This window comes from Pipistrellus kuhlii, unplaced genomic scaffold (assembly GCF_014108245.1).
Source record: "Pipistrellus kuhlii isolate mPipKuh1 unplaced genomic scaffold, mPipKuh1.p scaffold_m20_p_16, whole genome shotgun sequence".
Classification (NCBI taxonomy): Eukaryota; Metazoa; Chordata; class Mammalia; order Chiroptera; family Vespertilionidae; genus Pipistrellus; species Pipistrellus kuhlii.
Genome location: NW_023425471.1, coordinates 4,056,695 through 4,070,436, shown reverse-complemented (window position 1 = coordinate 4,070,436; position 13,742 = coordinate 4,056,695). Strand labels below are relative to the sequence as shown.

General features: G+C 41.4%; 1 protein-coding gene across 3 annotated transcripts in view; it reads right to left on the bottom strand.

Moving 5' to 3' along the window:
- REPS2 (RALBP1 associated Eps domain containing 2) overlaps positions 1 to 13,742 on the bottom strand; it is a 173,334-nt gene that overhangs the window by 106,988 nt on the left and 52,604 nt on the right. For 2 of the 3 annotated variants that reach the window (XM_036439751.2, XM_036439752.2), the window contains exons 2-4: positions 10,698 to 10,821; positions 5,923 to 6,071; positions 2,902 to 3,025 (exon numbers count right to left, since the gene is read on the bottom strand). In XM_036439751.2, the coding sequence (XP_036295644.1) occupies positions 2,902 to 3,025; positions 5,923 to 6,071; positions 10,698 to 10,821 (397 nt within the window). Of the gene's footprint in view, positions 1 to 2,901; positions 3,029 to 5,922; positions 6,072 to 10,697; positions 10,822 to 13,742 lie in introns of all 3 variants that reach the window. The other variant, XM_036439750.2, reaches the window with a different exon arrangement.

Below are 13,742 nucleotides of genomic sequence, written 5' to 3'. Positions count from 1 at the left end.
AATAGGTAAAGAAAATCCTTTCGGAGAAAATCCACCAGCATTATAAAAACAGGAATTAACAAGCTTTGACGTGAATAGTATCAATTAGAAGCAAAAATCACAAGATGGACCCAAGTTGCAGATAAAAACATTCTCCCTTCCTTTGACTTACATAGATGGGGAAGTCTAAATAGAAATGCCTGTAAACATTGTATTTATTAATGACCTTGTTCCTAGTTACAGGGACTGAACAGCCTCCCAATGGATGGCTAGATCCAGGAAACTCAACTCCTTGAGACACAGGAGACTGTTCACTCAGATTCCTCTCTATGGATAAGCTGTACAAAGAAGAACCCTCTAGAAGAGCAGCTCATCAGTCTAAGGATCACAATGCAGGAGAAAAACCAGGAAGGGATAACAGAAACTTGGAAAACAATGTTTCAAGAATAAAGGAATGACCACAAACAGATGTACTTCACATCTAACAGAATGGCTAAAATTAAAAACACTGAAGAAAAAGAAACCACTGAGAATACCAAATGCTTTCAAGGAGCATGAACTCTCTCATACACTGCCAGTGGGATGTATAGAGCCACTTTGGAAAACTCTTTTGGTACTTTCTTATACATCTACTCTAAGTCTAGCAATTCCACTCCTAGGTGCCAGGGAAATTACAACATATGTCACACTTATATTCATAACAACCAAACACTGGAAACAACCCAAATGTCCATCAACAGGAGGACAGCTCATCAAACTGTGATCCATTCATGTGATGGAACACTACTGAGTAATAAATAGGAACAAATTACTGATATACATAATATGGATGAATCTCAACCCCTATGCTGAGGGAAAGATGGCGGACAAGTAAGAGTACAGTCGTTCAATATGATTATATTTATATGAAGTTCTTGAAAAGACAAAACTAATCTATAGTGATAAAAATCAGAACAGTGCTTGCACTAGGGAGCAGAGGGTGACTGGAAAGGGGCATCTCTGAGGTGATGGGAATGTTCTATTCTTGATCAAAATGGTGGTTACGTGGGTACATCCATTTGTTAAAACTAAACTGAGTATTTTAAATGTGTGCATTTTATCACATGCAATTTTTACCTGACTCTTTTTTTTAAAAAGCATAAAGACATGAACAACCTTGACAGGTGCCACGAAGAGTAAAAAAAAAGATGGAGAGAACCAGGTTATCTCCTTGCCACTGGGGGAACGGAAGCCAAATTTGAATGGGATGAGGAGAGAATGGCCATGAAATAAAGCTAGTACAGAAAAGGTTTTTAAGGAATATTAAAAAAAAAAAAAAAAAAAAAAACAGGGTGGGACATGGTGATACACTGAACAAAAATGACTCACCTGTGAATTTAAAATAAAAATTAAGTACCATGCTAGGCAAAGGACTCCAACTTCCAAGCCCAAATAAGATTAGGAATTTTAAAAAACCCACTTCTAAAAACAGGGAAATCAGCCCTAACCAGTTTGGCTCAGTGGCTAGAGCATCAGCCTGCGGACTCAAGTGTCCCAGGTTCGATTCAGGTCAAGGGCATGCACCTTCGTTGTGGGCACATACCCAGTAGGGAGTGTGCAGGAGGCAGCTGATCGATGTTTCTCTCTCATTGATATTTCTAATTCTCTATCCCCCTCCCCTCCTCTCTGTAAAAAAATCAATAAAATATATTTTGAAAAATAAATAAGAACAGGGAAATCAGGCAGGAGGGGGACTGAACTGCAAAAGGAAAATGAATTCTCAACCCCATTCTGTTTCAGACATCAGTAGGACAATCAAGTTCCAGGACAATTATTTCTTGTTACAATATCTTGCATTTGCAAAGGACTTAATTTCTAATCAGATTTTATACTCACGTTCTCACTAAACCTTACAATACCCCTACAAGATGCTCCACTTTAAAAGAGAAGAAACCATGCTTCAGAACAGTTAAATGGCTTGCCCGAGGTCACATAGCTAGTCACATAAACCCACACCTTCTGATTCCAATCAAAAGATTTTTCCATTATGCTATACCTGCTTCTTCCTGCAAGATTACAGCCTCTCTCTGGTCCAGGCTAGCACACATTTTATATCTGTGTGTGGAGAGAAGTCACCACTATTTTCAGTGCAACAAAAGCCTGCAGAAACTGGGTCATTTCCAGCCATAGTCCACAAAATAAAAAGGGGGATTATGGGTATCCAATTCTAGAATACCTTTAATTGGTCATATCTTAAACTAGGAGTCTGAGCCCCAGGAGGACAAGCTGCTGCAGTGAATTTATGGAGTTTTAGCACTGTGCCTAGGCAGCCAACTCTGCGTGTCATCCTTAGAACCAACTAACGGATTTTACCAATAGCATCGCCATCACAGCCAGAATGTGAGCAAGCAGGCGAATCCACAACGGACACTCCATACACTTCTCAGCAAAATGTTTTCCCTGTCATTTCCTGTATTCCTATTCCCAAACACAAGAGCTAAATAATTCCATTTATGCAATCAGTCTTTAACGGTTGAATCAACTCTCTTGCATTTGCAGTTATATTATATTTTTAAGTCATTCCATAAAAGCAGTTCTTACATAAATATGTTTGGTATGTTTGCAGGAAAGAATAACATTTCCAAAACAACACAAGCCCTTAATATGCCACTTTCCTGTGTGATGAAATCTGTATATGAGAGATTAAATCATCGAAATCGTTGTTTACAAGTCTAAAGTTTGTAGGAGACAAGGCATTACTAAAATATATTTCGTTTTATTTTTTTAAACCTTGCTTGAGAGAAAAAAATTAAATTGAGCCATGTTTCCAAAGACAGAGGTAATTAAGTCCGGAGATTCAGCAGTTGGCAGCATTGCTGCCTGATAGATTAAGGAGTCTCTAAGACCCCACCCGGGTCAGCTGGCCTGCAGATCGCCTCTTACCTGGATGCATCTGCTCCATGCTGCTCCGCAGTTTGCTGTAGCCATGGCTCAAGGGCACCCTCTGGTAATGAGGTGGAGAAGAAGGAGGGGAGGCGAGAGGTGACATCGTAGGAGACTGTGTTTCCTGCTTCAAAAAATCAGAGCAGAGTTCAGAAGCAATCACTGGAGAAGCCTGGCACTCTGAGCTGCAGTTATGAAGTATAACACAGCTCTGCTGCTGGTGAGCCAGTTGGTTTAACAAATGGAGGAAATGTTTTCTCAAAAATTCAGCTGGATTAAAAATCAGTGTCTGAGGATTCAAAAGTCTCCCGGAGAATCAAGTCTCACCAGTACTCAGGTACCTAAATTAGTAAAACAAGCCTGGAACACTTTGTTATTCCAATAATATTTTCCTTTGGAAAATAAAAGACACTGATCATCACAAGAAGTAACATTCATACTCCCCAATTTTGATCTCTTTGTGAATAGATTCAATTTTCATTCATTAATAAAGGCCCTTTCTTTCTGGATTTACACTCAAGTCTTCCAGCAAATGTGGCTATTAAAAATATTTTAAATGCTTAATACTAAATATTCTTAGAGTTTACTATGCCAAGTAAAATGGCAAGTGGTTTGTTTCTTTTTTTATATCAAGAGTCTGCAAAATAGTTAATTATGGGTGAACTACTCCAACTAACCCACTCGTAAACACTAGGATGGAGCCTTAAGCAAGTTACAATTAGAATCTCAATTCTAGGATCCTAGGCAAGAAAAGCAACCTTACTCTGCTACTGGGTTTCCTCCTCTATATTTTAATGCTACCAACAGAGTGGTAATTTCAGAGTGCCCAAGTATCAAAGAAACACTACTTTTTATCAACACAGGCACTATATAATTGCTATTATTCTAAAAAAATGCAATCTGAGGTAATGATTAAGACTTTTCTTCAAGAAAATTGAAAGAATATTTGCTTTGAACTGTAAGCTCACACTCACAGATTGGGTGGGCCTAGCATAAACCCAGCCAAAAGGATGTGTCCTTACTCACACAGCCAGGAGATGGGTCCAGAAAGTTTCCAGGGCACCAACCATCCTGGGATAGTAAACCCTCATTCCTCTCCAAATGCTGATAGGAAAGCATGCCAAATAGTGGAAACTGAAGATTCCTATGCTCCTTTTTATATATATCCTTGAAGAACATGCTACACCTCACTTAAATACAAAATTACCGGTGTCCTGGTGCACAGATTTATGCACACTGAAAGGAAATTAATTAGAAGAAATATTTTAATACTGCTATTCACCCTTTCTTTATAATAAGTGTCAACCAAATTCACAATCAACAATGATAGATTGAAACGTAATGCATGCAACTGGCGCCAGTGAGAGTTTTATATGTATCGTGCATGTGCGAGTCAACTTAGCCTTTTACATATATACTAGAGGCCCGGTGCACGAAATTCATGCATGGAGGGGGGTTCCTCAACCCAGCCTGCACCCTCTCCAATCTGAGACCCCTCGGGGGATGTCTGACTGCCTAAAACAGCAGTCAGACATCCTTCTTGCAATCCAAGATGACTTGGCTCCTAACCACTGGCCTGCCTGCCTGTCTGATCACTCCTAACCCCTCTGCCTACTGGCCTGATCACCACTACCTTGTGCCCCTGCCAGTCTGATCGCCCCTACCTTGCCCCCTGCCTGCCTGATCGCTCCTAACCTCTCTGCCTACCTGCCTGATCACCCTTAGTTGCCCTCCCCTGCCAGCCTGATCTCACCCCTAACTGTTCTCCCCTGCTGGCCTGATGGCCCCTAACTGCCTTTGCCTGCCTGATCCCCCCCTAACTGCCCTCCCCTGCTGGGCTTACTTTGCCTCAGCTGCCCTCCTCTGCCAGCCTGATCTCACCCCCAACTGCCCTCCCCTGCCAGCCTGATAAACCCTAACTGCCTCTGCTTTGGCCCCCACCACCATGGCTTTGCCCAGAAGGAAGCTGGATGTCTGGAAGATGGCTAGTCGACCCGGATGTCTGGAAGATGGCTAATTAGCATATTACCCTTTTATTAATATAGACTAGAGGCTCCGTGCACAAAATTCATGCACAGGTAGAGTCTGGCCCTACCCTAGGTCTGGCCGGTGATCAGGGCTGATCTCTGGGGTGATCAGCAGGTCAATCAGGGGCTCACCAGCCCCACCCATTGCCGCTGCCTCCACCTCACTGTCCAGTCCCACCCCCCACCACTGGTTACCTCCCTCTATGGGGTAATCAGAGGCCCCGCTGGCACGCACCTTGGCTGGCCTAGGGCCTGCAAGCTTGGGACAGCTCCTGTGTTGAGTATCTACCTCCTGGTGGTCAATGTGCATCATAGCGACTGTTCATTCCACCAGAGGTTCCACCGTTCAGTTGATTTGCATATTAGGCTTTTATTATATAGGTTGGTCTAATTTTAAAAGCCCATCCTCCATATTCTTGTTCCTAACTTGCTAATGTGCAATGACAGTAGTTCTCAAGGTACTTTCCAAGCTTGCACCCCAAAAAAAGATGCCCTGGTGAAAGAAGTTTAGTAAATACATTTCTCCATGTCCCTTTATTGCAGGACTTCTCAGGGCATTTAACGTGCTAATGTGCACTATGAATCTCCAAGACTGAGAATTTAGTCTTCCCCCAGAATAGTGAAGCAGCATTATCCAAACATATCTAGCCAGAGAAACCTTTCCTCCAGACTTTCTTGGAAAACTCCTAAAAGATACATTTTTAAAAAAAAAAACTCATTTGGAAGTACATTAATCAAATGAGTGTGCTAAATTGGTGGCCTTACTTTGGATACAACTCTACATTGATGTAGGCTCTAAAGGGCCCATGGTGGCTCATGATAATTCCTATGCATTTGGCCTCCATTTCTTGCTACAAGGAAATTTCACTGGCTCACTTCCAAGTCTGTAATTGTAACCCAGATGGTGCGATTTGCTGGAAGCTTGACAGCAGATAAGAGGCACTGCTACATCAGGTTTCATGGTCAAACGGACATGCCTGATCAGATTGTTTACCTGTTTATCCTCATCATCCATTCTTTTGAAGGTATTTTTTTCTGAGATTAAATATGGAATTGGAGCCTTAGTTCCATGCAGCTCAGCTGAGTTCCCAAATCGTATGTCACTGTCGGTCTTTGAAATCATAAATCGAGGCAGCGGCAATTCTTTAGGAGCAAAATCAGAGAAGCTGAAGTGAGACTTTATTTTAGAACAGAGGAAAGGGGAACTCATTGTCCAAAAGATGAATCACTTGTGAGGAAAATTTCCAGAGCACTAAATATAGATTAAATTTTTATTTCAACACAATAAGGACTCTTATAATAATGTCAAGACAGAAAAATGCTACCAGTTTTACCAAAGTATTCTGGCTTAACATTTTTAAATGCCATTAAGTCTTTGTGGACCTAATTTAGGGTTTGGACTCATCTCCCACTTCATCCTTTATTTCAGCACCAAGAAAAAAAAAAAGATGTGATATTATATAAATAAGTGACAAATGATAGCAGGCAAAACTTATATAGCACTTATTGTATGCCAGACACTGTATTAAGATCTGCAAATATTAGTTCATTTAATCCTCACAATAACGCAATAAGGTAAGACTATCATTAGCCTTCACTTACAGATGTGGAACTAGATGTCAACCATTTGAAGAACTAAATAACATCCCCAAGACCACACAAGCTCATCTGTGCCAGAGCTGGCTCTTTACTAGTGCCAGTGCTGCTGCCCTACAGAATGGTCCTTCATTCCCAGGGCAGAACGGTTTCTTATCCTATGTTATTCCTTAATAAACTTTCACAGTCAATCTCCAGTAGTCTTTTCATAATGGAATAAGGAAAACGGTATTAAGTTAAAGCAATTAGTCCAATGTTCAGCCAGATCCTACTGTCAAAACCATTAGCCACACCCGCAAGGCTACAAAGAACTGAAAAGTAGCAGTCTGATATATTTACTTATCTTTCAAATCTGACAGAACTATTCTGAAAACAAAAATAACGCTTTGGCACATTTCTAGTTCTCAGCACAGCAAATTACACAACACAAACAAGTCCAAGAATGGGGATAATATTGTGAATTGTGCATAATGATTTGCATCTGTATCCCCTGTTCACAATAATACTCAGTGTGCCTTTGCGCTCCTATCAGCTCACTATTCTAAAAACACAGCTGCATTTCCAATGATTGATGCTGTGCTAAAGCCAGGAAACATCTTAGCAACAGCAAGTATCCTAGTTCCCCAGGCAAAGAAGGCCCCTGGATCTCTAATATCCACATCATGTTTATTTTTAGTTGCTATGTCCACATTTGATTCAAAGAAGTAGGCAATATGACAGATCCCTGCGTGATCAATCAGCCAAGGGCCCAAGAGACTTAAATAGGATAACCAATCTGGAAAATTAAACCGAGACTCTCCTAAAGAAAGGATGGCTGCCTTTTTTTTTCTTTTCTTTTTTTACTGTTTTAATGTTTCCCAACTTCAGCAGCTCTCTAGCACTCAAAACAGGAATGGACTTCATAAGAGAAGAGTAAATCAAATATAAGCTAATCCTATGGTGTCTTCTCAGAAAGGTATTTGTTTCTACTCTGCAAAAAAGGATCTGAAAAGATGGAACAAGATCACATAAATAATTTGTACTCTGATCTGCCTAAGAGAGAATGATTCTACTTCTGAGTACATGAGGGTGGGGGGAGAAGTAAATGGTACAGCGTTTGCAAGCTTCCCACCCAGTATTTTACTGGTGTTCAACAAATAACCCTGGCTGTTTAACTCAGCTCTGACTAAGGTGAGGCAAGAGATGCCTAGGGCCAATATTTAAGGGGACACTCAGTCTCAGGACCATGTACTAGTAAATGCAGAGTCAACACTTGCAGGGCCCTGAGAGTGAGGGCACCTTTAAATTATGCACCCTTGGTGCCTCTTGCCTCACCCCAGTTCAGGCCCAGATATAACCAAATACTCATAGCTAAAGCAAAGCTCTTGAAAATGTTCCACTTAGCTTTCAATTAGAAGCACTCTCAACACTGGTTGCACATAAGAATCGCCCGAGGAGCTCTTTAAAAGCCTAATGTTTAGCCCAGCAGGTGTGGCTCAGTGGCTGAGTGTCAACCTATGAACCAGGAGGTCACAGGTTCAATTCCAGGTCAGGGCATCTGCCCAGATTGTGGGCTCGATCCCCAGTTGGTATTTGATATTTCTCTAGTTGATATTTCCATTTCTCTTTCACTCTCCCTTCCTCTCTGAAATCAATAAAAACATTATCTTTTTTTTAAAAATCTCAATGTTCAGGTCATATCCCAGGCTAAACAGATTAGAATGTCTAGGGGTGGCCTCTATTTTTTATTTTGCATTTAAAGCTTTGTAGGTCAGAGGTAAAAGGCATCAGGATTTATAAAATACAACTGAGAAAGCCTTGTATTTGTTTTTTGTTTGTTTGTTTTTAATATATTTTATTGATTTTTTTTACAGAGAGGAAGAGAGAAGGATAGACAGTTAGAAACATCGATGAAAGAGAATCATCGATCAGCCGCCACCTCCTGCACACCCCCCACTGGGGATGTGCCCACAACCAAGGTACATGCCCTTGACTGGAATCAAACCTGGGACCCTTCAGTCCGTAGACCAACATTCTATCCACTGCGCCAAACCAGATTCGGTGAAAGCCTTGTATTTGTGAAAAGTGTTAATCCTATACACAAGTGATAACAGGCAATCCTCCCACCTATTCCCCACCCCCTCGGAAACTGAACTATAGATTTGGGCACAAAGCAGGTAAAAGATTTCAGTCTTGCTTAAAATAAGCAACAAAGGTGTCTGAACTTCATTCTTGTATACAACAAAACAATTCTAACTTCTCCAGAAGATAAAGTTGGAAGATGCTACAATAAAGCTTCATGCCCATTTACAATGGAATGGAAACTATCAGTGCCCACCACAAATCCGCTGTGATGTGAGTTTAACTACAGCTAGGGACTAACAGCAGTGACTGCTATGTCTTGCAATAAACACTAAATGAGCCACTGAAATTATGCTCCATCAAGAAACTTGTTTCAAGGAACCAAATTATGTAATACCAAGGGATGCCTTTTGGGTCAGATTTGTTCTCCATTTGGATAATATTCCATGATAACAGATTACAGTCAGCACTTACTAAACAGAAAGAAGAATCAAGAAGAAGCTACTTTGCATAACAATGAAGAGCATAGGAACTGGCAGCTGAGCTCCTGGCTCCCAACTCTACTAGCCTTGCATCCTTAGGCAAGTTACCCAACTGCCCTAAACTTCCATTTCCACATCTGTAAGATAAGGATAATAACAGTCACATAATAAAGACTGCCATTGTTCGGCCACTTCTCTCTTTGCAGGCACATGAGAAAATTACAACCCCTCCAATCTGCTTTGCAGTTCAACAAATCATGTGACAAGTTCTGGCCAATGCACTGTGAGTAGCAGTAACATGAGTCACATCCAGGCATTTAGCTGCTAGGGTGGGAAACTATTTCTCTGTTCTGGCAATTATGGGAACAGGTGCTGTGCTGGAGGTGCCACGGGAACAAGCAACCAGAATAACAGAGCCACCACATGGAGGGCAGCTGCCCTAGAGTTCACCCCCACCCACTGCAAAGCAGGAAGCGAACCTTTGTTTTGTTATGACACCGAGATTTCAGTGGTGTCTGTTATCACAGCTTATCCTAGGCAGCACAAACTGATATCAATACTGAATGTAGGACTTGTGAAGACTAAATGAGACAGTGCCTCACATACACTAAGCTTTTGATAAAGATGAGCAGAATGATCACAGTCCTCTGATGGTTAGGGTAAAAGGGCTGTGTTTCCCCAAGCTATGAGAATCTTCTCAGCTATTTGGAGTCGTCCTACAAGGTTACAATGGACTAACCATAAGTCCTGAACCCACTTCAAGGTCTACCAGGGACTTCACAGGACAGGTGTAAACAGCTGAGTGGTTTTCATCTCAATATGAGGAAAAGGAAAAAGTTCCTGCATGCTGTGTGGACATATGAAAATCATTCATATCAGAGAGAATTACAGGGGACCTCAGCACATCGCTTGATGTGCTGAATATTCACCTTCTTCATATAGATTTGTAAAACCAATACTGAGGCAATATAAATGATGACAAGAGTCTGGAGCTTTGCTTTTGGTTCAAGTTGTGGAAAGTGCTGAAGTATACAGTGTGTTGGGAGCAGGGATGGCAAGGTAAGAAAATGATCGATGAAAACTTTGAGAAGATAATTTCATTCTGCCAAAATTGGTACCCCAAAAGTACTTACCAATCAGAATGGTGCTTCAAGACTTGGGGAATTTAAGGATGATCAGAGCTGATATGACTGACAAGGACAAGAGAGAAAGAATGGGGTAGTTCCACCCAGACTCTCCCACTTACACTTTGTCCCCTTGTCCTGAACAAAGCCTTAAATGACAGTATAAACTGCTCAAGTGGAAAATTAAACTGAATGCTATTCTTTTGCCATGGCTCTGGAATTCCTGTCCCAATCTCTTCCTGCTAAAGAACAAGATCTATTTTAATGGCAAGTCAGTTAAAAGGAACTAATCTCAGGTTGCTCTCTGAATGTTTCTCACTTAAAAAAAAAGAAAAAGAAACTAAGATACTTGCTACATTTTCTTATTTCAGTTTCCAGGGGAGTTGGATAAAGTAAGAAGAAATTCCACAAATGCTTATAGAATAGGCTTTAAACCCACTAAAAAATGGTTCTCAGAAATAAGAACGGGTCATGGGTAATAAAATGTATAACTGGGAGCTACTTACCACATTTAATACTCTCTATCCGCACAGGAAGGCCAGACTGTGCTGCAGCAATTAATTTCAAGGCAATGTAAAACTGAGTTGGACCAAAATAACCAACGCGCTTGGCACCACACAGTTCCGTGATCTGAAAACAGACAAGAAGAGTGATGCTGAAAAAAAAACATTTCATAACAGGAAAATGAGACAAGCTATATTATGAAATCGCAAGTCCCTGGAGAACCTATGTGTACACACGGGTTTCTTTTTCTTACCGTTTACAGGGAGTTATTCAATTCAGATAATTAAATTCTACCTACTCATGATGTTTCAGGACTGATTATTCCTCCTCTTTCAACAATAAAATTAAAGACAAGAAAGGATGGCTGTTATGCTTCTTACAAAAGAGAGTGACTTTTTCAGGGGGTGGATTCTGATGTATGAAATCTAGAAAGTCGGTGGAGGCGAAAACAGAACAGATTAGTCATTTCCACTACCTGTGGATGATCCTAGTTGATCAAAATTAAAAGTGATTATTTTTTAAGGATTTCCTAAGCATTAAAATTACATCTTGAGTGCTCATTTCAGAGGAATAAAACAGAAGTATTTTCAAGATATTGCACCCTAGCTGGTTTGATGCTCAGTGAATAGAGCGTCAGCCTGTGGACTAAAGGGTCCTGGGTTTGATTCTGGTCAAGGGTACATGCCTGGGTTTCGAGCTTGATCCCAGTAGGGGGCATGCAGGAGTCAGCTGATCAATGGTTCTCTCTCATTATTGATGTTTCTCTCTCTCTCCCTCTCTGAAATCAATAAAAAATATATATATATATTAAAGTTATTGTAATATTTCATTTGTAGACCTCAAATTAACACATATCCTATTGTTAGTTTAAAATAACTTCAATTCAATGACTTTTAGATTCGCAAAAGTTCAAATAATTGTAAGTGGATGTGAAGAATTAAAAAGCATCCCCCACTTTTTATGCCCCAGAGGAAAACAGTATATGTTCTTCTAGAAATGTCATATAAATATTAAAAGCCCAATGCACAAAATTCATGCAAGGGCCTTGGCCCCAGCCCCCGCCCACTGCTGCCACCATGGCCAGGGGCCTATGCCACCTCTACCACAGCCCCTGCCACTGCCATGGCCAGGGGCCGCAGTCCCCGCTGGCTGCAGTTTTGTCCAGAAGGAAGGGCATCCGGTCAAATTAGCATAATACCCTTTTATTATCATAGATATATACTAGTATGATGCACACCTGTGTTTTTCCTGTTGGTTATTCAATACTTCATACAAATAAAATACCACATACTATTTTGCACCATTTTTTCATTTAGCAATACTGTTTTCATGCCTCAAGACATCTCAGCCTGGATCCCAACCACTCTCAGGACAAAATTCCATCTCTTTAGTATGGCATTAAGGACCATTCACAACCTGTTCCTGAGCAGTTTTTCCTAGTTTCATCTCAGGACACACACACATATGCACACAGTTCTGTAGCTGCATTCAGCTTCTCCACTGTCCAAACACATCTTGCCCTTTCACATCTCTGTATCTAGTGCACATGCTATAGGAGGCAGGAAACTAAATAACCTTAAAGCCCTGGTTGTGTGGTTCAGTTGGTTAGACTGTTGACCCATACATCAAAAGGTGGTGGGTTCAATTCCCAGTCAGGATGAGTATGGGAATTAACTGATCAATGTTTCTCTCTCTCTCTCTCTCTCTCTCTCTCTCTCTCTCTCTCTCTCTCTCTCTCTCTGTCTCTCATCAATAAAAAATATCCTGCCGGAACTGGTTTGGCTCAGTGGATAGAGCGTCGGCCTGCAGACTGAAAAGTCCCAGGTTCGATTCCGGTCAAGGGCATGTACCTTGGTTGCAGGCACATCCCCAGTAGGGAGTGTGTAAGAGGCAGCTGATCAATGATTCTCTCTCATCGATGTTTCTAACTCTCTATCCCTCTCTCCTCCTCTCTGTGAAAAATCAATAAAATATATTTTAAATAAATAAAAAATATCCTCAGGTGAGTATTAAAAAATAAAGTAAATAGCCTTAAAGTCAAGGTTGGTTTTCAATGAAGAAACTAATTAGTTTTATGACTTTGGGCAAGTTAATTTAATCTGCCTGAAATCTAATTAGAAATATTCTCTCACTCATAAGACTATTGGAAGGATAAATAAATAAATAAAATGCTAAATGAACCTAATACAATACTTAGAAATTTGTCTATACTAATAAAAGTCTAGGTGATCCTTGCACCCTTGTGCAATGCCCTCACATCATCACAAGATGGCCACCACAAGGTGGCTAGCAGGAGAGGGCAGTTGTGGGCAATCAGGCCAATAGAAACAGCAGTTGGGGGTGAACAGGCCAGCAGGGGAGGGCAGTTGGGGGTGATCCAGCTGGCAAGGGAATAGTTAGGTGTCAATCAGGCTGGCAGGAGAGCGGTTAGGAGGCAATCAGGCTGGCAGGCAGAAGCAGTTAGGGGCGATCAGGAAGAAAGGCAGGAGAGCTGTTAGAAGCCAGCAGTCCCGGATTGTGAGAGGGATGTCCGACTGCAGGATCGGGCCTAAACCAGCAGTCAGACATTCCCCAAGTGGTCCCAGATTGGAGAGGGTGCAGGCCAGGCTAAGGGACACCCCCCCTTCCATGCATGAATTTCATGCACCGAGCCTCTAGTCTATATATATATAAAAGTCTAAGCAACTGAACAACCGGTTGCTATGATGCGCACTGACCACCAGGGGCAGATGCTCAACACAGGAGCTGCCCCAAGGTGGTCAGTTCACTCATACAGCCAATCTCCCATGGCCCAAATCAGCCCCAATTGCCAGCCAGGCCAAGCGACCCCACCCATGCACGAATTCATGCACTGGGCCTCTAGTATTCAATAATTGTTAGGTTCCATCCCATTCACCTGGAACTCAAACCTCTTCACTCCCTACTAGATTTAACTCCTATGCTTCTTCCCAAGACTCCAGGTATGGTTTATTTTCCAAGCATATTCTCTGACTATTCAAATGTCCAAAAACATCACTTATATGATATACTCTCTTAGACTTGCTTCC